The 13,878-nt window shown below is 47.0% G+C and overlaps 2 protein-coding genes across 2 annotated transcripts in view; one reads left to right on the top strand and one right to left on the bottom strand.

Moving 5' to 3' along the window:
- IL12A (interleukin 12A) overlaps window positions 1–2,739 on the top strand; it is an 8,109-nt gene extending 5,370 nt beyond the window's left edge. Inside the window, exons 2-5 of the mRNA XM_010585004.1 lie at window positions 1,246–1,353; window positions 1,456–1,497; window positions 1,599–1,703; window positions 2,572–2,739. Of these exons, the coding sequence (XP_010583306.1) occupies window positions 1,246–1,353; window positions 1,456–1,497; window positions 1,599–1,703; window positions 2,572–2,739 (423 nt within the window). The remainder of the gene's footprint in view (window positions 1–1,245; window positions 1,354–1,455; window positions 1,498–1,598; window positions 1,704–2,571) is intronic.
- A 2,066-nt stretch (window positions 2,740–4,805) lies between these two features.
- Window positions 4,806–13,463, bottom strand: LOC104842576. Its single transcript, XM_010585005.1, has 14 exons — window positions 13,334–13,463; window positions 12,997–13,050; window positions 12,347–12,397; window positions 10,725–10,772; window positions 10,587–10,630; window positions 10,419–10,468; window positions 9,394–9,614; window positions 9,056–9,306; window positions 8,320–8,454; window positions 7,877–8,015; window positions 7,387–7,440; window positions 7,190–7,273; window positions 5,747–6,063; window positions 4,806–4,997 (listed from the first exon to the last, which is right to left on the bottom strand). The coding sequence occupies exons 1-14, from the start codon at window positions 13,461–13,463 to the stop codon at window positions 4,806–4,808; spliced, it is 1,770 nt and encodes a 589-aa protein (XP_010583307.1).
- Window positions 13,464–13,878: the final 415 nt, after the last annotated feature.

A 13,878-nucleotide genomic window follows, 5' to 3' on the forward strand; every position in this document is an offset into this window, starting at 1 on the left:
GTAGTGATGGGGGGGGTGGTAGCCAGGTGGGCAGCGATGGGTTGGGGAGGGCACCGAGGAGGGCAGCGATGGGTTGGGGAGGGTACCCAGGCAGGCAGTGATGGGGCAGTAAAGGCACCCAGGCAGACAGCGATGGGTTGGCGCGGGCACCAAGGAGGGCAGCGATGGGTTGGTGAGGGCAGCCAGGCAGGAGGTGATGGTAACCAGCAGTGATGGGGCAGTGATGGCACCAAGGCGGGCAGTGATGGGTTGGTGGTGGTACCCAGGCAAGCAGTGAGGGATTGGTGGTGGTACCCAGGTGGGCAGTGATGGGGTTGGTGAGGGCACCCAGGCAAGCAGTGAGGGATTGGTGAGGGTACCCAGGCAGGCAGACATGGGTTGGTGAGGGCACCCAGCGGGGTGGATGCTCTCTGCAGACTCCCTTTAAGACTCTACGCCTGGTCTTTGCTTTCGTGCCTCCCCTGAGCAGCCCTTTAGGATCGGGATTTGCTCAGGTGTCTTTCTCAGCCCTTATTCACCGCAACCCCACAGGAGCACACACACCATTAGTGGCACCAGCAATTTCAGGAGCTCTCTCATTTTTGAACACTTTCTCTAAGGCCACTGCAGAACTGGCTCAGGAAAGAACTTGCTCACGACTTTGTCGTAGTGTTCACATGTTGCTGCTGGTGTTGTCGGTTCGGTGCTCTAGCATCTTTCCGCACTAAAGCCCCCTGGCAGTAGTGCCAAGGGGATTTTTTTTGCTAAAATTCCCTGCTATTGTTGCAAGATTCATCTTGGAGAACCACAAAAACCCCCACCACTAAATAGGTGCATTGTTCCCACACTTGCAGTGGGTCAGTGAGCACCGTTAAATGTCTATGCAGATGGTATTAGTTATTTTTCACTTTCTAAGAGATACTTTACGTTTAAAACCATAGCGACATAAAGTTCTCAATAGATTCGATGTCTGAGAGAATAGTTCAAAGTAACGGAGGCAGTGCGATTCACGACAACATATAAAACAAATCTGTGCAAAGCCTGAGCTTATGCCCACTAAACACAACTGCCCCATGCATTTCAGTCTCTTAGTCCATTTGCTAGCATTTGTATTTAACCACGGTCCTCACACAGCCTCATTCCAAGGATTCAGCTAAGCTCAGACAGCTGTGACAGATCACTTATAATTGTGTGCATTTACATATATGTACGCACAGTACCGTGAAGCTGAGTCAATGACCCTTTTTTATTACCTTTTTAACACAGGATCTCAGCACCCTGGGATTTGAGTGTACCCTTGAAGAGGTTGATCTTGAAGATATCACTAAGAATCAAACCAACACGATAAAAGCTTGCACATCTGAGGATCCAGGGGTAAAAAAAAATATTGAGTTTCAGCATCATATTTTCATGGAACAGCCATATAATTCCCACTTCCACAAAATCATCATGTCTCATTTCTTCTTTAATTTGCAGACTGGAAACTGTCCAGCACTGGAAAGATCTACTTTTGATACGGTAAATTGCAAGTTTCCCCAAAGAACCCCTTCTTTTGCTCGTCATATGTTTAAAGCGTTTTAACAACAGATTCCCACATTTCCTAATTCTGACTTTTGCAGACTAAATGCCTGCAGGGCATCTATGAGGATCTGAATGCCTACAGGGCCGAGCTGAAGAACTTCAATGATCAAAAGGTGCTGGCAAAGATTGATGAAATGATGAAAGTAAGTATTTCTGTCTCCTTCCTTTCTACTATTTCTGTCTTAAACCAGAGTTTTTAATTCAGTGCACTCCATTCTGTAGTCAGTCAAATAGTGACCTTTCTTTAACCTGGTAATTTAAAAGATTGTCTGCTACTGTTTTTTCCTAGACAAGACTTGATTCTTATGAATTATGTCTCTCGCTTCATATTTTTGCCTTGCTGATGTGGTCAATACATCAGGACTCGGACGTATGGCTCCTTAGCAGCCCTCCTTATTTCATGCTGCTCTGCTCTCGCAAGGAGACAGGGTGCAGGATTTTCTGCCAGTTCCTCAAAGAACTCAAAAATAGAGTAAAAGATAGAGTAAAAGGGACCTGGCTCTCTTTCTCTTCCAAATACTGAAATACAATACACCTGCTATACTGGATATGACATAGGATGTACTGAACTTTGATAAATAGTCTTACTGACTAGAGGAAATAGATGTTAAAAGCTTGTCGGTTTGTTTAACAAAAGCTACTTAAAAAAAAAGTTAATTGCCTTTGTATTGACACAGCATCTCCCGATAGCCCGGAGATTCTGGCCACGGGCAGATGAGCCCAGTCTAACGGGTCCCTAGACAAAGCCGGCCATAGGCTGTTTATTAGAAAAGCATCTTTATTCCTGGGCAGAAAGAGCCTTTGTGCATGAATGGCCATTTTCGTCTCAAGGGAAGTACAGCTGCGCATCCTAAGTCTATTAATTATATCATTAAATATTTCAAATCTCTCATTTACATACCTTATTTCTAAGCCTTGCCGTTTATCACTCAGGGGGCGGAAAAAACCTAAAGAGCTTTACGTTTTAGCCACTTTCTGGTGATAGTTTTTAACAGCCCTACCTCTTCCCAGGCCCTGAAGACCGGCAGCGGGAGCGTGCCGCAGCCATCGGCAGGCGCGGGGCTGACCTCCTTCAAGGAGAGGATGAGGCTCTGCAGCATCCTTCACGCCTTCCGAATCCGCACGGTCACCATCAACAGGATGATGAATTACCTGACCTCGGCAGAGAGCTCGCTGTAAGCGCCCAGCCCGCCAGCGCTTGGGGTATAAATTTGACCTAGGAACGTTTTGGAGAAAAAAAAGAGTAGGGTCAATACCCTGCCAGGTGGTTGGGGGCTTTTTAAGGAGTCTAGCGCATAATTATTTCACAGAGTTTCTTAGAAATCAGGTTTTAGCGAGCTGTTTTCAGTGCTTTTTAAGCTATCACGTTCGACTTCTAGATTTCTAGAAAATAAGCTACATTGTAGCACCAAAATGTTCTCAAACCACCGAACACTCAACTGTAATTTGTCTTCACTGTTTTATTTATTCAGCTGTAATTTTCAGGAATTGAAACATATTTATAATAATCAATTTATTTATGATGATATTCCTTATTTATTCTATTTATTGCCCAATAAAATCAAAGTTTGCATAAAAAATGTGGTGACTTTTTTCTTCCTTGAGATATAGCATGAATCAATATGATAATCTCATATCGATCATACTTTTAAAATACTTGCTGGCATGTAAAGGCATACCGTAGTAACATTCAGCACTGGTATCTTAGTTTAAAATCCCTACTCCCACAGACGATCCCCAGCACAGACCAAGTCGTACGGTAAGCACAACCTCAAGCCTCGGTGCCCTGCTGACCTTATGCAACTGTAATATTTTCATTCCTTCTGCTTGCGAGAACTGGAACAAAGCCAAACTGAAGACCACAGAGATACAATTTTTTAAAAAGGTTCTTGAATTTGGTTTAAAGAACCTGAAGGTCAAAGACCTTATCATCTCTTTTCGCCATCTGCTACGCTATCCCGTTACCCTCGTTATTACAAACAAGCACCTTCTTTCCCGCTTAGATTTACTGATTTCTGCTTCTGACCAGAGGGTCCTATTAGAACTTTGGGTTTTATCGGGTATTTTATAGGTGCCCCTGATGGCAATGTCCCGCCGCTTGTCCCAGATTGAAGAGCCAAGGGCAGCTCTGCCTGGGGCTGGAGAGCCCCCCACGAGCCCACCCTGCCTGCCACAGCTTTTTTTTTCCCCTAAACGCCCCATCAGCAGAAAAGTCCGCGAGGTCCTGGGCACCGACACAGCCCTTTTCCTCAGCCACCCCCTGGGATGTTCATTAACGTGGAGCATCAAGGCTTGGAAAGACGGCCCACGACATACAACAAACTTGCAACATTTCACCCAATAGCTAAAATAAAAAAATAATCCAAAAAAATCATACGTAAATAGTGTAAATGTTTCCTTTTTAATCCTTATTTTTTAAAAGTATGCTGCTTCTTTCATAAACATACGCAGAGGAAGATGACCAGAAGAATCCTGTGTCTTTAAAAACTAGACAATCTCCCTTGTGGCGTCTCCGCTCTCTTCTGCAAGTAGCATTCTTTCCAAACCTTTTCCAATTCTGTAGTACGTGCGTTGCCGACGGAGTAACAGCCTTCACAGAGATTTTCGCTTTTCCCATTTTAGTTTAAGCACCTAATTCTATTCAAGTTAAAATTAATCAAGTAAAAAAAAAAAGTATAAAAAGTTTATAATACAGAAAAAAAAAATATACAACATTAAAAAATATCTCATGAAAATTGAGACGGGCTATACAGAAAAGTGAAGAAGGAATTCCCAGGAAAATTCAAAGCTGCCTCAAGTCAATAGTGGTGCTCCCATGAAAGAAAACAGAACCACAGCTTAACAAGGACTGAATGTACGTGAGTATATACAGTAATTATGTATATATACAGTGATTACGCAAAGGAATTTATCTGCAAGTTTAGGATTATTCTTCCCTGATCTTGGGCATCTGTCAGAAATACGATGTACCTCATGATTTTGGCAGTTCAATATTTTTTTTTAAGGGGACAAAAGTCACGGCGTAACTTTTCTCCCTGTCTTTCCCTGATGTAAATAAAAATGTTTCCAGATAAGGATCATACACCTGAACAAGGCAAACTGGTTTCTTCCAGTGTTCATGTCTTTTAGGACTGGCTCAAATGAGACAAAGCCGGTTGGCAGTGTTGGGTTTCCCCGAACGTGATGCCCGGCACTCCCGGCCGCGGTGCCGGGATCCACCGCACGAGTCATTGCTCCCGAAAGCCTTAGGTCTGCTTGTATCCACGCAAAATTTCATTTACGTTTCTTGCGAAGAGCCCGCCTAAGCTTTCCGCTGAGCGATGATGCCTTGCGTCTTCTTTCCCGAATCTCGGCGAGACGCCGGGGAAGCGGCCGGAGAAGCGGGACGTGAAGCTCCCACCGCGCTCCTTCACCGGCTCAGCACCGCGCCGAGAAACCTGAGGAGAGGAACCCGCACAAACACAGACGGATTATCTCATCTCTGGAAATTACTGCAATATTCAAGTGGAATAATAAATGCGTTAAAATCCTAGGAGACAGCGCAAGGCTACGGCACGGATAGGTTTGTGAGGGTCAGATGAGCGAGGGAGCACGAGCAGCTCGCCACCCTTTGCAGCCAGGTTGCTTTTAGGGAGAAGGAAGAAACAACAAAGTTTTGCCTGTTCCAGAAAAAAATATATTTAGTTTTTGGGAAAGGTTCCCCTTGGCTGGCTGAGTTCTCAGCTCGGTGAACAACTTCGGTCTGCAGAAGATGGACCGAATGTAAGGAGCCCCACAGAAATGAGCGGGACCACACGTGGGCAGTGAGGAAATACATAAACACACACACGGGTCTGCAGGACCGAACCGCAAAGTCATCCGTCAGAGGAAGGTGTTAATTAACCCTTCCTAAAATACACAAGAGTAAAGGCCCAAACATCTTTTCTTTGGACTCCCTGAGACAATGAAGAATTGGCTTGGGTATGTAACACTGATTTATTTGAGCGTGACGGCCAGGTCACGCTGAGAATACTCTCAACCCAGTCAGTGCAAAAATATTCATTTTCTAAGTTTCTGAAGGGAAGTATAAAAATGCCACAAGAAAGAAAGCCATTGCTAATATCAGAAGGGAGACAATTTTGACCTACGTAGTAAAACATGTACTAGGTATTTGGTAAAACCTCTGATGCAAATTCTTAAAATACACCTGAAACACACTGATGTAATTAAATAAATGTAACGGGAAGGCAATACCTTGTAGGGCTTGCAGTATCTCATGGGACGCTTTTTCACGGAGGCTTCTGTACAAAGCTTCTGCAGTTCCGTTGCCTTGTTCTCTGTCTCTCCACTTGCTTAACACCAGAAATTTTTGCATATTAACTTCTTCCTCCGTTGCCTGAATCTGCTCAATGTCTTTCATCTCCATCTGAAGACACTCAATAGCAATTTCTCTCCACTGCCTACCAAACAGCTTTGCGATCACCATCAGCTGTTGATCAGTTAAGATTTTTATTTCAATTCCATCTGAAAAGACATAGAACAGATTTAACACTGCCCTTCTCATTAAACTTGTAACTAAATTACACTATTAGTTCTGCATGTGGCCAAGGGACGTACGATGAAGGTGATCTTATTATTCAGATTATCCAGCAAGCTCAGAGCCACGCGCTGCAGAAAAGCACCGAAGGAGTAAGAAGCCTAGCTCACGAAGACGACAACACCGACTGCATGCTGGCTGCTGCTGTAAAGGGTTTTTTTTCCCCATTTATAAGCAGCTGTTCCTCCAGCAGAAGAACCTCCCTTGGTACGTTATGTTACCAAGCACCCAGAAATTTTGAGACATGTAATGTTAAGGCCACACTAAGCACTCGCTACCTCCTGGCACACTCAGATGTCTGTTGTTCTCGAAGCCTACGGCTGCTCCAGAAAGGTGATGGTTTTTTTTCCTTTAATTACCATGGCTCCGAAGCCTCAGCCCACGCTGTTACACAGACTGAGCCACTTTCCGCATAAACCTGAGGTTCTGAGGGATGGAAGCTCTCCCTCTGGTGGCTACACGCACCCATAAACAAACACCTATATGGCTACTTCTGCTGATTTTTTTGTCATTGACTTATTGAACTAACATTATTTCTTCTCCATTTTTTCCAACGAACTATTAGTAAATAAGTAGTTTCTGGGTGGGAGCTCCCAGCCAGCGAGTATCTCTGACCGTCAGGACATCACATGTCAACAAGAAGTAGGAGCTCTTTTTTATTTATTTTTTTCCCCCCAGAAAAACTTAGCCTGTTATGGCGCAGGAGATATCCCAAATGCAAAATCTGAGACACGTAGCGGAAATCTCTTTCAAAAACAGACGCTATTTCCCAGTCCTAGAAGACGATATCATTTTAGCTGTCCCTTATAAAGCAAATTTCCTAGCTGTTTTTCCCCATTTACTTACCCAGTGAATGACAAACTAAAGTGTACTAAAGCATATCAATGTAGGTACAAATTCCACACCTACAAAAGCAGTGCTTTCTCCTCCCCTATTTCCTGCTCAGATTTGTGCGAGTCTTTAAAAGAGTGAGCTCAGGTTCAATTCATGGGCTACAAAAAAAACCCAAAACAACTCAAACCTGTTATTTTAAACGACACAGAAATGCTCTACCTGCAGTATTGCCAGTCTTTTGCTTTTTGCTGCAGAGCTCGTCTTCTTCCAAAATGCTGAGGGCTGGTTTCCGTTTTTTGACATCTAAGAAGCAAGCGAGAGGTGATGTTACTTCTTTCGTGTCACCTGAGCTACAACAGCAAGCCAGGTACCCAGAGAATAAGCAACCCCGACTTATCTTCAGATTGACTTACTACTGACTGTGCTTCTTTTCTGCTCGTTTTTGTTCTGATCGTAATGTATCCAGTCACCTGGGAAACAGTTTTCAGAGGAAACAAAAGGTGAGGGAGGAATTCCCACTGCTGTGCCCTACATCCAACAATTCTCAGGCACAAAACCAAGCTGCTGGGTGGATTCCAGCTGCTGAGCTAAGATTTCACATAATGAGGTGATTTTTCCCCTTGTATCCGATGTGCTGCAGCACGCCATCTATAATATGCAATAGAGATTGCATATTATTCCCAGTAAGTAAAACTAAAGCGGATCATCCTCCCGCACACCCCGCAGCCGTCGCAACATCCACTACCCGACCTCCCGGAGCTCTTCTCTTTGTGTTTTATCAATTCCGGCTCCAAACCTCGCGATTTTAACGGCAGGAATTTAGGTGCATCTAAGGGCGGAATTATACCCCAACTCCTGCATCTTTTCCGCAGGACCAAACTAGCCGTGGGAAGACCAAAGACTCACTCTCCCTTAGTCTTGCTTTCCATACGGTCGCATCAGACTCCAGCTCAACCAAAGACAAGGTGAAGTCATCGGGTTTCTCCAAATAGACTTCAATGTAACTTTTTAGTTTCAAGAGAGATCCATCAACAAATTCAATTTCCTATACAATGTAAATATGTTAAAAATAAATATTTATCCGACGCGTAAGCTAAAGAGGAGGTATTTGGCTGTGGCACAGATCTGAGCCCAACCCCAATCTCCCCAGGGTGTTGCTGTTGACTTCAGCATCAGGATTTCATCCCCAAATTTTAGGGCTCTAAGAGGCAAATGCTTTCTGCCGCAATGGCAAATGAATGTGAAAAATGCCCTTAATGCCAGTGCAGGAACGTACAGGAAAAGCCATTTTGTGTCATGTTTCTAATTAAGTGGCCATGCACGAAAAGAGGGTTGTGTAAGGGACTTACCTCTGGAGTTATTTCAGCTTCTGGCTCGCAAATTAATCTATACCTCTTCCCTTTCTGAAGTAATTTTTGGCATACAGGGGGCTTGTCAATTTTAATAAACTTCTTATTTGAATGTTTTACAGCTCTTGAGATATCCTAAAATTTAAAAATACAATTTAAATTTAAAAATACAATTTAAAGGTTACTCACCTCAGTAAAGGAATTAACATTTAAAACCTGTGCTAATGCGGTTCCTTGGGCTCTTCTCTGTCCCCAGCTCTATAAAATGTCTGTGACCTGTCCCACAGGGCAAACTTTACAGAAAGCTGTGCACTAAACAGCATCCTCAAAAAACATCAAATAAACTTCTTCAGCTATTGTGCTACCTGGGTGAAATTAGACAGAAGAGTTTGCGACCCGAATAAAAGGAAGGTTATTCGTTGCTGTCCTCTCCTACTGTTTGCCTACGTATTGTAGCCGGGAATGGGCGCGAGGACAAGAAGCCCTTTCAGACATAAATCCTGAGCTCCGTGGATTCCGGTGGCGAACAGGTTTCTGAAGCATCGTACCCTACCTTGGCAGACCTTTTCGTTATGGAAGTCTCATTATACATGTACATCGCTATTGCCTGCAAACAGTAGGGCGAGAGAAGAGCATCTCTCCGCTGTACCCATCCTCCGCGTAGCACCCCCATAACCAGCCCTGCCCGTACATCTCTACGTCGTGCCACCCTAGACCCCCCCGACACGAGCCATACCTTTATAAAGGAGTCGTTGTTTGTAGCCACGTAGACCCGAAAGGATAAGGAGGGATGCTCGTCGACGACTTTGTAGAGGATGACGGCACCGTGGTACTGCACCGGCTCCTGGCTCTGGATGAGGGGTCCCACCGGCGAGAGCGAGCTCACCAGCCACTTGACGTGCGAGGCCGAGTAGTCGGCGGAGGGCTCGATGGCTGCCCCCTCGCCTTTGACGTGCAAAACCTTGAAGGCCATGCCGGCGCCATGATCTGCGGGGACGCGGGGCTGCCTCAGCACCTCCTGCGCCGGGGAGCCGGCAGCCCCCCCCCCCAACCCCTGCCCCCGCCGGCACTCACCGCCGAGGCAGAGGGAGTGGGGAAACTGGATGGAGGTGAGAGCCGGCGTCGAGTCGCAGCGCACGTCGAAGAGGGGGCCGCCCACGATCCACGGCTTTTCCACGAGGTTGGCGTATTTGCTCCAGGATAAGAGGGAATAAGTGATTTTGACGGCCCCCGTTACCTCAAAAATCAAGCCCGTGAGGCTGCACTGGTAGGTCCCCTCTGCGTCCAGCTGCACCCTGCCGTGGGCAAGAGTCACCCGGTTAGTTTATTTTCCACCACCTAGTAAATACCGTTAACAATGTGCTTTGCAAGGGATAACGGAGAAACTCCCTTCCCAACAAGCGCAAGGCACTTTATCTGAATAGCACAGAAGCCACAACAATTTTTTCTCTCCAGTCTCAATGTTTAAACAATCGCTGGAGTGTTAAAAACTGGCCAGGAGGACCCAGCCAGTGCACGCAAAATAGCTGTCATGAACATTTTGCATAACGTTTCCTGCAAACGAGGCAGCTGCTTTTACACAAAGGGCTCAGCCCGGCTCCCGTCGGCATCAGAGCCAACACCGTACGCCGACGGCATCGACATCGTACACAGACAACAGCAACATCACACACGGACATCACCAACGTCACACACCGGTGACAACTTCCAAGACAGAGAGAGGGCGAACAAGGCTGGCATCCAAAGAAAAATGCAAGGTCGGTGCAAACAGGGAGGACAAGTATTCCTGTGAAGCAGGGCAAGACCCCTCATGTGCGTCCAGACTAAAACAAGCATGTAAAAATGTGCCTGATGTTAATCACTGCAGCAAGACAAGGCAGGCAGAAAGCCATCGTAAGAGCTTTTTTGGACCAGGATCTGGACGCAGCAGGGGCGGCTGCCCTAAGTTGTTTATTTTTAAGGATTTGGGGGCATCTTCTGGTATAACTCTAAATGTATCTGTGCAGCAAATTAGCCTTTTTCCCCACTTAAACCGAAGAGAGAAATATCTTGATGAGAACAATGTAAATGGATACCCATTATATTAAAAAAATCCATACACATATTGTCCTCCAGAAAGCATCCTAGGGGTCACTTCCTCCTTCTGGTCCTATAAATAGATTAAAAAAAAAACATATTTAAAAAGGTGATGAGAGAGCAGAATTACGTTCTGCAAATTGTCTCATGAAAAATATGTGCTTTTTTTTTTTTTTTTTTAATAAACGTACATTTTCATTTCTGCAATGCTCACAGGGCGGCAGACACTTCACTCCTAGTGAGAAAACAGGAAGATGATCAGCTCATGAAAAGCAAAGTAATTAAGCACTCAGAAAAAAAAACCCAGCCCTCAAGAGACCCGTTACTACCTGATTCATTGCAGCGCGCTAGCGATTCCTTCTCCTCCTCTTCTTCATCTACAAAAAACAAGTTGCAGCAAACACCTCAGCCTCCAGCGGGTTTCTGCTCCCATATCCAGCAAGGACAACCCACCAATTTAATTTGCTTCCGTTCATAAAAACCTAAGGAGAATATCCCTAGGACTAAGTTCTTGCAGGCACACTTGCACACCTGTGTGTGCAGGCTTTGCACAGCGTGGGGATGAAGCTGAACCTCAGGATACAATTCTTGTCAAAAGCTCGTAACTTGCCCAAACTACTGGAAATTTCCACTGGGGTTAAAAACCCAGGTTCATCCCCAGGACGAGTCTCACTGTGCCAAGTACAAAGTTCAACCACCCGGCATGGAAGCTGGCAACGGCGCTTCCCCGCGAGCAGGTTAACCGTGCTGCTTGCAGTGGATTGGTCCCTAAAATGATTGAAAAGTGCCTGAATCCTCCTTATTAACCCCCCAATGCAACAGAAAGCAAGCAGAGCCGACGCATCGGGCAAAAGCTTTTAGCCCAAAGGGTGGGTCTGGCAGAAGCCGAGCGGCAGAGCCGCTCGCTCCCGCTCCCCGTCCCACCAAAACCCCTCCCTGCAAGCTGGGACTCCAGCCGGGCTGTCCCAAAGTCATCCCGGGACAGCAACGCCCTCCCGGGCAGGCAGATGTGGGAGAGGCGAAAAAACGTCTCGCTGCAGCGAACGGCCTGGAAAACATCAGGCAAACACCACCCAGCGCGTTGGCTCCCTTCCCGCGGCCAGGCTATTTCAGTCCCCGAGCCGCAGCGGGGTTTGCGGCGACCCCGTGGCAGGCAGAAATTCGGCTCGGCTCCGTCCGGCACCTCCCCGCACCCCCAGCCCCGCGCCGGGCTCCGTTTGCAGGGAAAGGCACCGCGCATGCACCCCCGGGCGAACCCCCTTCCTGGGCGCGTGCTCTCCGGCGAGTCGTTTTACCGAAAGACGCGGAGGGGGACGGCCGGACCAGCTCCTAAATCGCTCTCCTGCCATCACCCATCGTTACCCTCGTGCATCCCTTACCCGTGGTGGCTTCCTCGCGCCTTGCGAGACGGATATAAGGAAGAAAATAAAAGCACGCTCACCCGACCTCCTTCCATCCAGCTCTTCCGCATCTGATGAGAAAAAGCTTTGTAATTATTTAACTAAAGACTATCAATCTTACAGGAAACCAGAATAAACTGCTGGTGGTATAAGCCGCGTAAGCGCAAACCCGCAGGCTTTTCATCAACAGCAAACGCTTCCTTTAATTCTTTTCCTGTCCATCCTGTTTTGCCACTTTTGCTGCCAACTCTCCAGCAGATTTATAGCCTCTTGGTGTTTGGACAACTAGTGTGGTGTAAAAACATCTGCGTGTATTGTGTCTATGAGGCTAAAGCAACATTAGCTGCTGCTCCTCTATTATTGCTCTGCTCAAAACTGAGCGGCTGGGAAATCATTTGCTCACAAAAACATCATTCTCCTTTTCAGCACACGATCACTGAATTAACAGTCTTATGCAATAACCCTGCAACCACTCCCACGAAAAGCAGCTGGTTTAAGCTGAACGTAAATTTTCAGAAGAGGAAACGCAAAAATCGCAACGCGATGCTCACCTGACTCCTCTTCCAAGCTACTGCTGGAGCTGTTTTCGGAACTGTCCTCTCCTTAACAAAATTACACCCCGTTAGTCACAGGCAGGATGAAATCAAGCAATGCCACCGGTAAGTAAAAGGATACATCTAGAAGCTTAAACACACCAGACTGGTCAGCAAGCTAGATAATATAGGAGCAGAAAAAGGTACTGAGGCACCCTTAGGCAGAGAGGAGCACCAGAGCATCAAATCCCAGCACCAGGGGAGACTCGGGGGTCACCCAGGCCCTTCTGAAGGGTACGGGTGACGTTCGAGACGCTTAATTTTAATGTTTTCTACAACCTGGGACTATTTTGGAGCTTCACCTGTGGCACATCCCAGTCCACCCAGTTAAATTACGGTTTTCCGTGGCACGCACGTGAGGTGGGAGAAGCATCGGTGGGAGCCGGCGCGTCCCACCAGTGACGCGACACACGGGGATGCGCCATACGTGGCTTCCATAAATTATTCTGCCAAACCCAAGTCGAAGAGAAACCGGTATCGCAAAGCAAGCGACTTGAGCTGCAGCAGCGTCTGCCGGGGTTCTATCAACGTTGCGGGGAAACGGCGGGTGCAAGGCCGGCCACGCCACCCCTCGCGCGGGGAAAACCCACAGCCACGCGTGTGCTCACCCGCCGGGTGCTCCTCGGCCGAGCCCTCTCCCTCCGCGCCGCCGGCCGCCACCTCTGCAAGAGAAAAGCGGTCGGGGGATATAAGCTTGAAAGAGATTTAACTCTTCTCTTGGCGGTTTTGTGCTAGGGAGGTCAGAGGAAGGGAATAAAGAGCAAAGGAATATGAATTTTAAAAATCAGTACAAAAAAAAACCCCAAAACTCTTATCCGTTAAGCTAAGGTGTTACACTCCGCTTTTTAAAGCCCGCGGTTACAAAATAGGCATTTCCATTCCAAAGGACGGGCATTTCTCCTAACAAACCCATCTGAAGCGCTGTATTCCACAAAATTACTGTACCTTTTTCATCTGAAGAGAGGGACTCGGCTCCGCTGGAAGACAAAACGGGAAATAACATCAGCAGATCCGTCAGTCCTTTGCCACATCTCCACACAAGCGGGCATTTACCCACCTCCCTGCCCGCTGGCATCGCTCCCTGGCTTTGGCCAGGCAATCCGAGGCCATAAGGTAGCTTAGGATGGGGGATTGGTGATTAAAAATTAGTTTTCTCTAACATCACCCCTGGCCCTGGCTCTCGCCCTTGCCGTGCCGGGAACGCCTGGCTCTGCTGCACGTGTTTCCCACCGGCACAAGCCCTCGGCCCCGGCCCCTTTTGCAAAGCGCCCAGACTTTTTGTGCCAGGCACCCGTGGGTTTTGGTGGCGATCCCACCGATCTTCTTCAGCGAGGCACGAAGCTCAGATAAACGCGGTAGCTCAGATGTGGCAGATGACCCCAACAGAGCCCATCACCCCTTTGTGGCCCGTGGCAAATTCAGACCAACCTGCAGTCTCCATTCGCTCTTGAAAAAGGGAAATGTACTGGTTTTATCATTTACGGATAAAG

This window comes from Haliaeetus leucocephalus, unplaced genomic scaffold, assembly GCF_000737465.1.
Source record: "Haliaeetus leucocephalus isolate CR32 unplaced genomic scaffold, Haliaeetus_leucocephalus-4.0 Scaffold1014, whole genome shotgun sequence".
Classification (NCBI taxonomy): Eukaryota; Metazoa; Chordata; class Aves; order Accipitriformes; family Accipitridae; genus Haliaeetus; species Haliaeetus leucocephalus.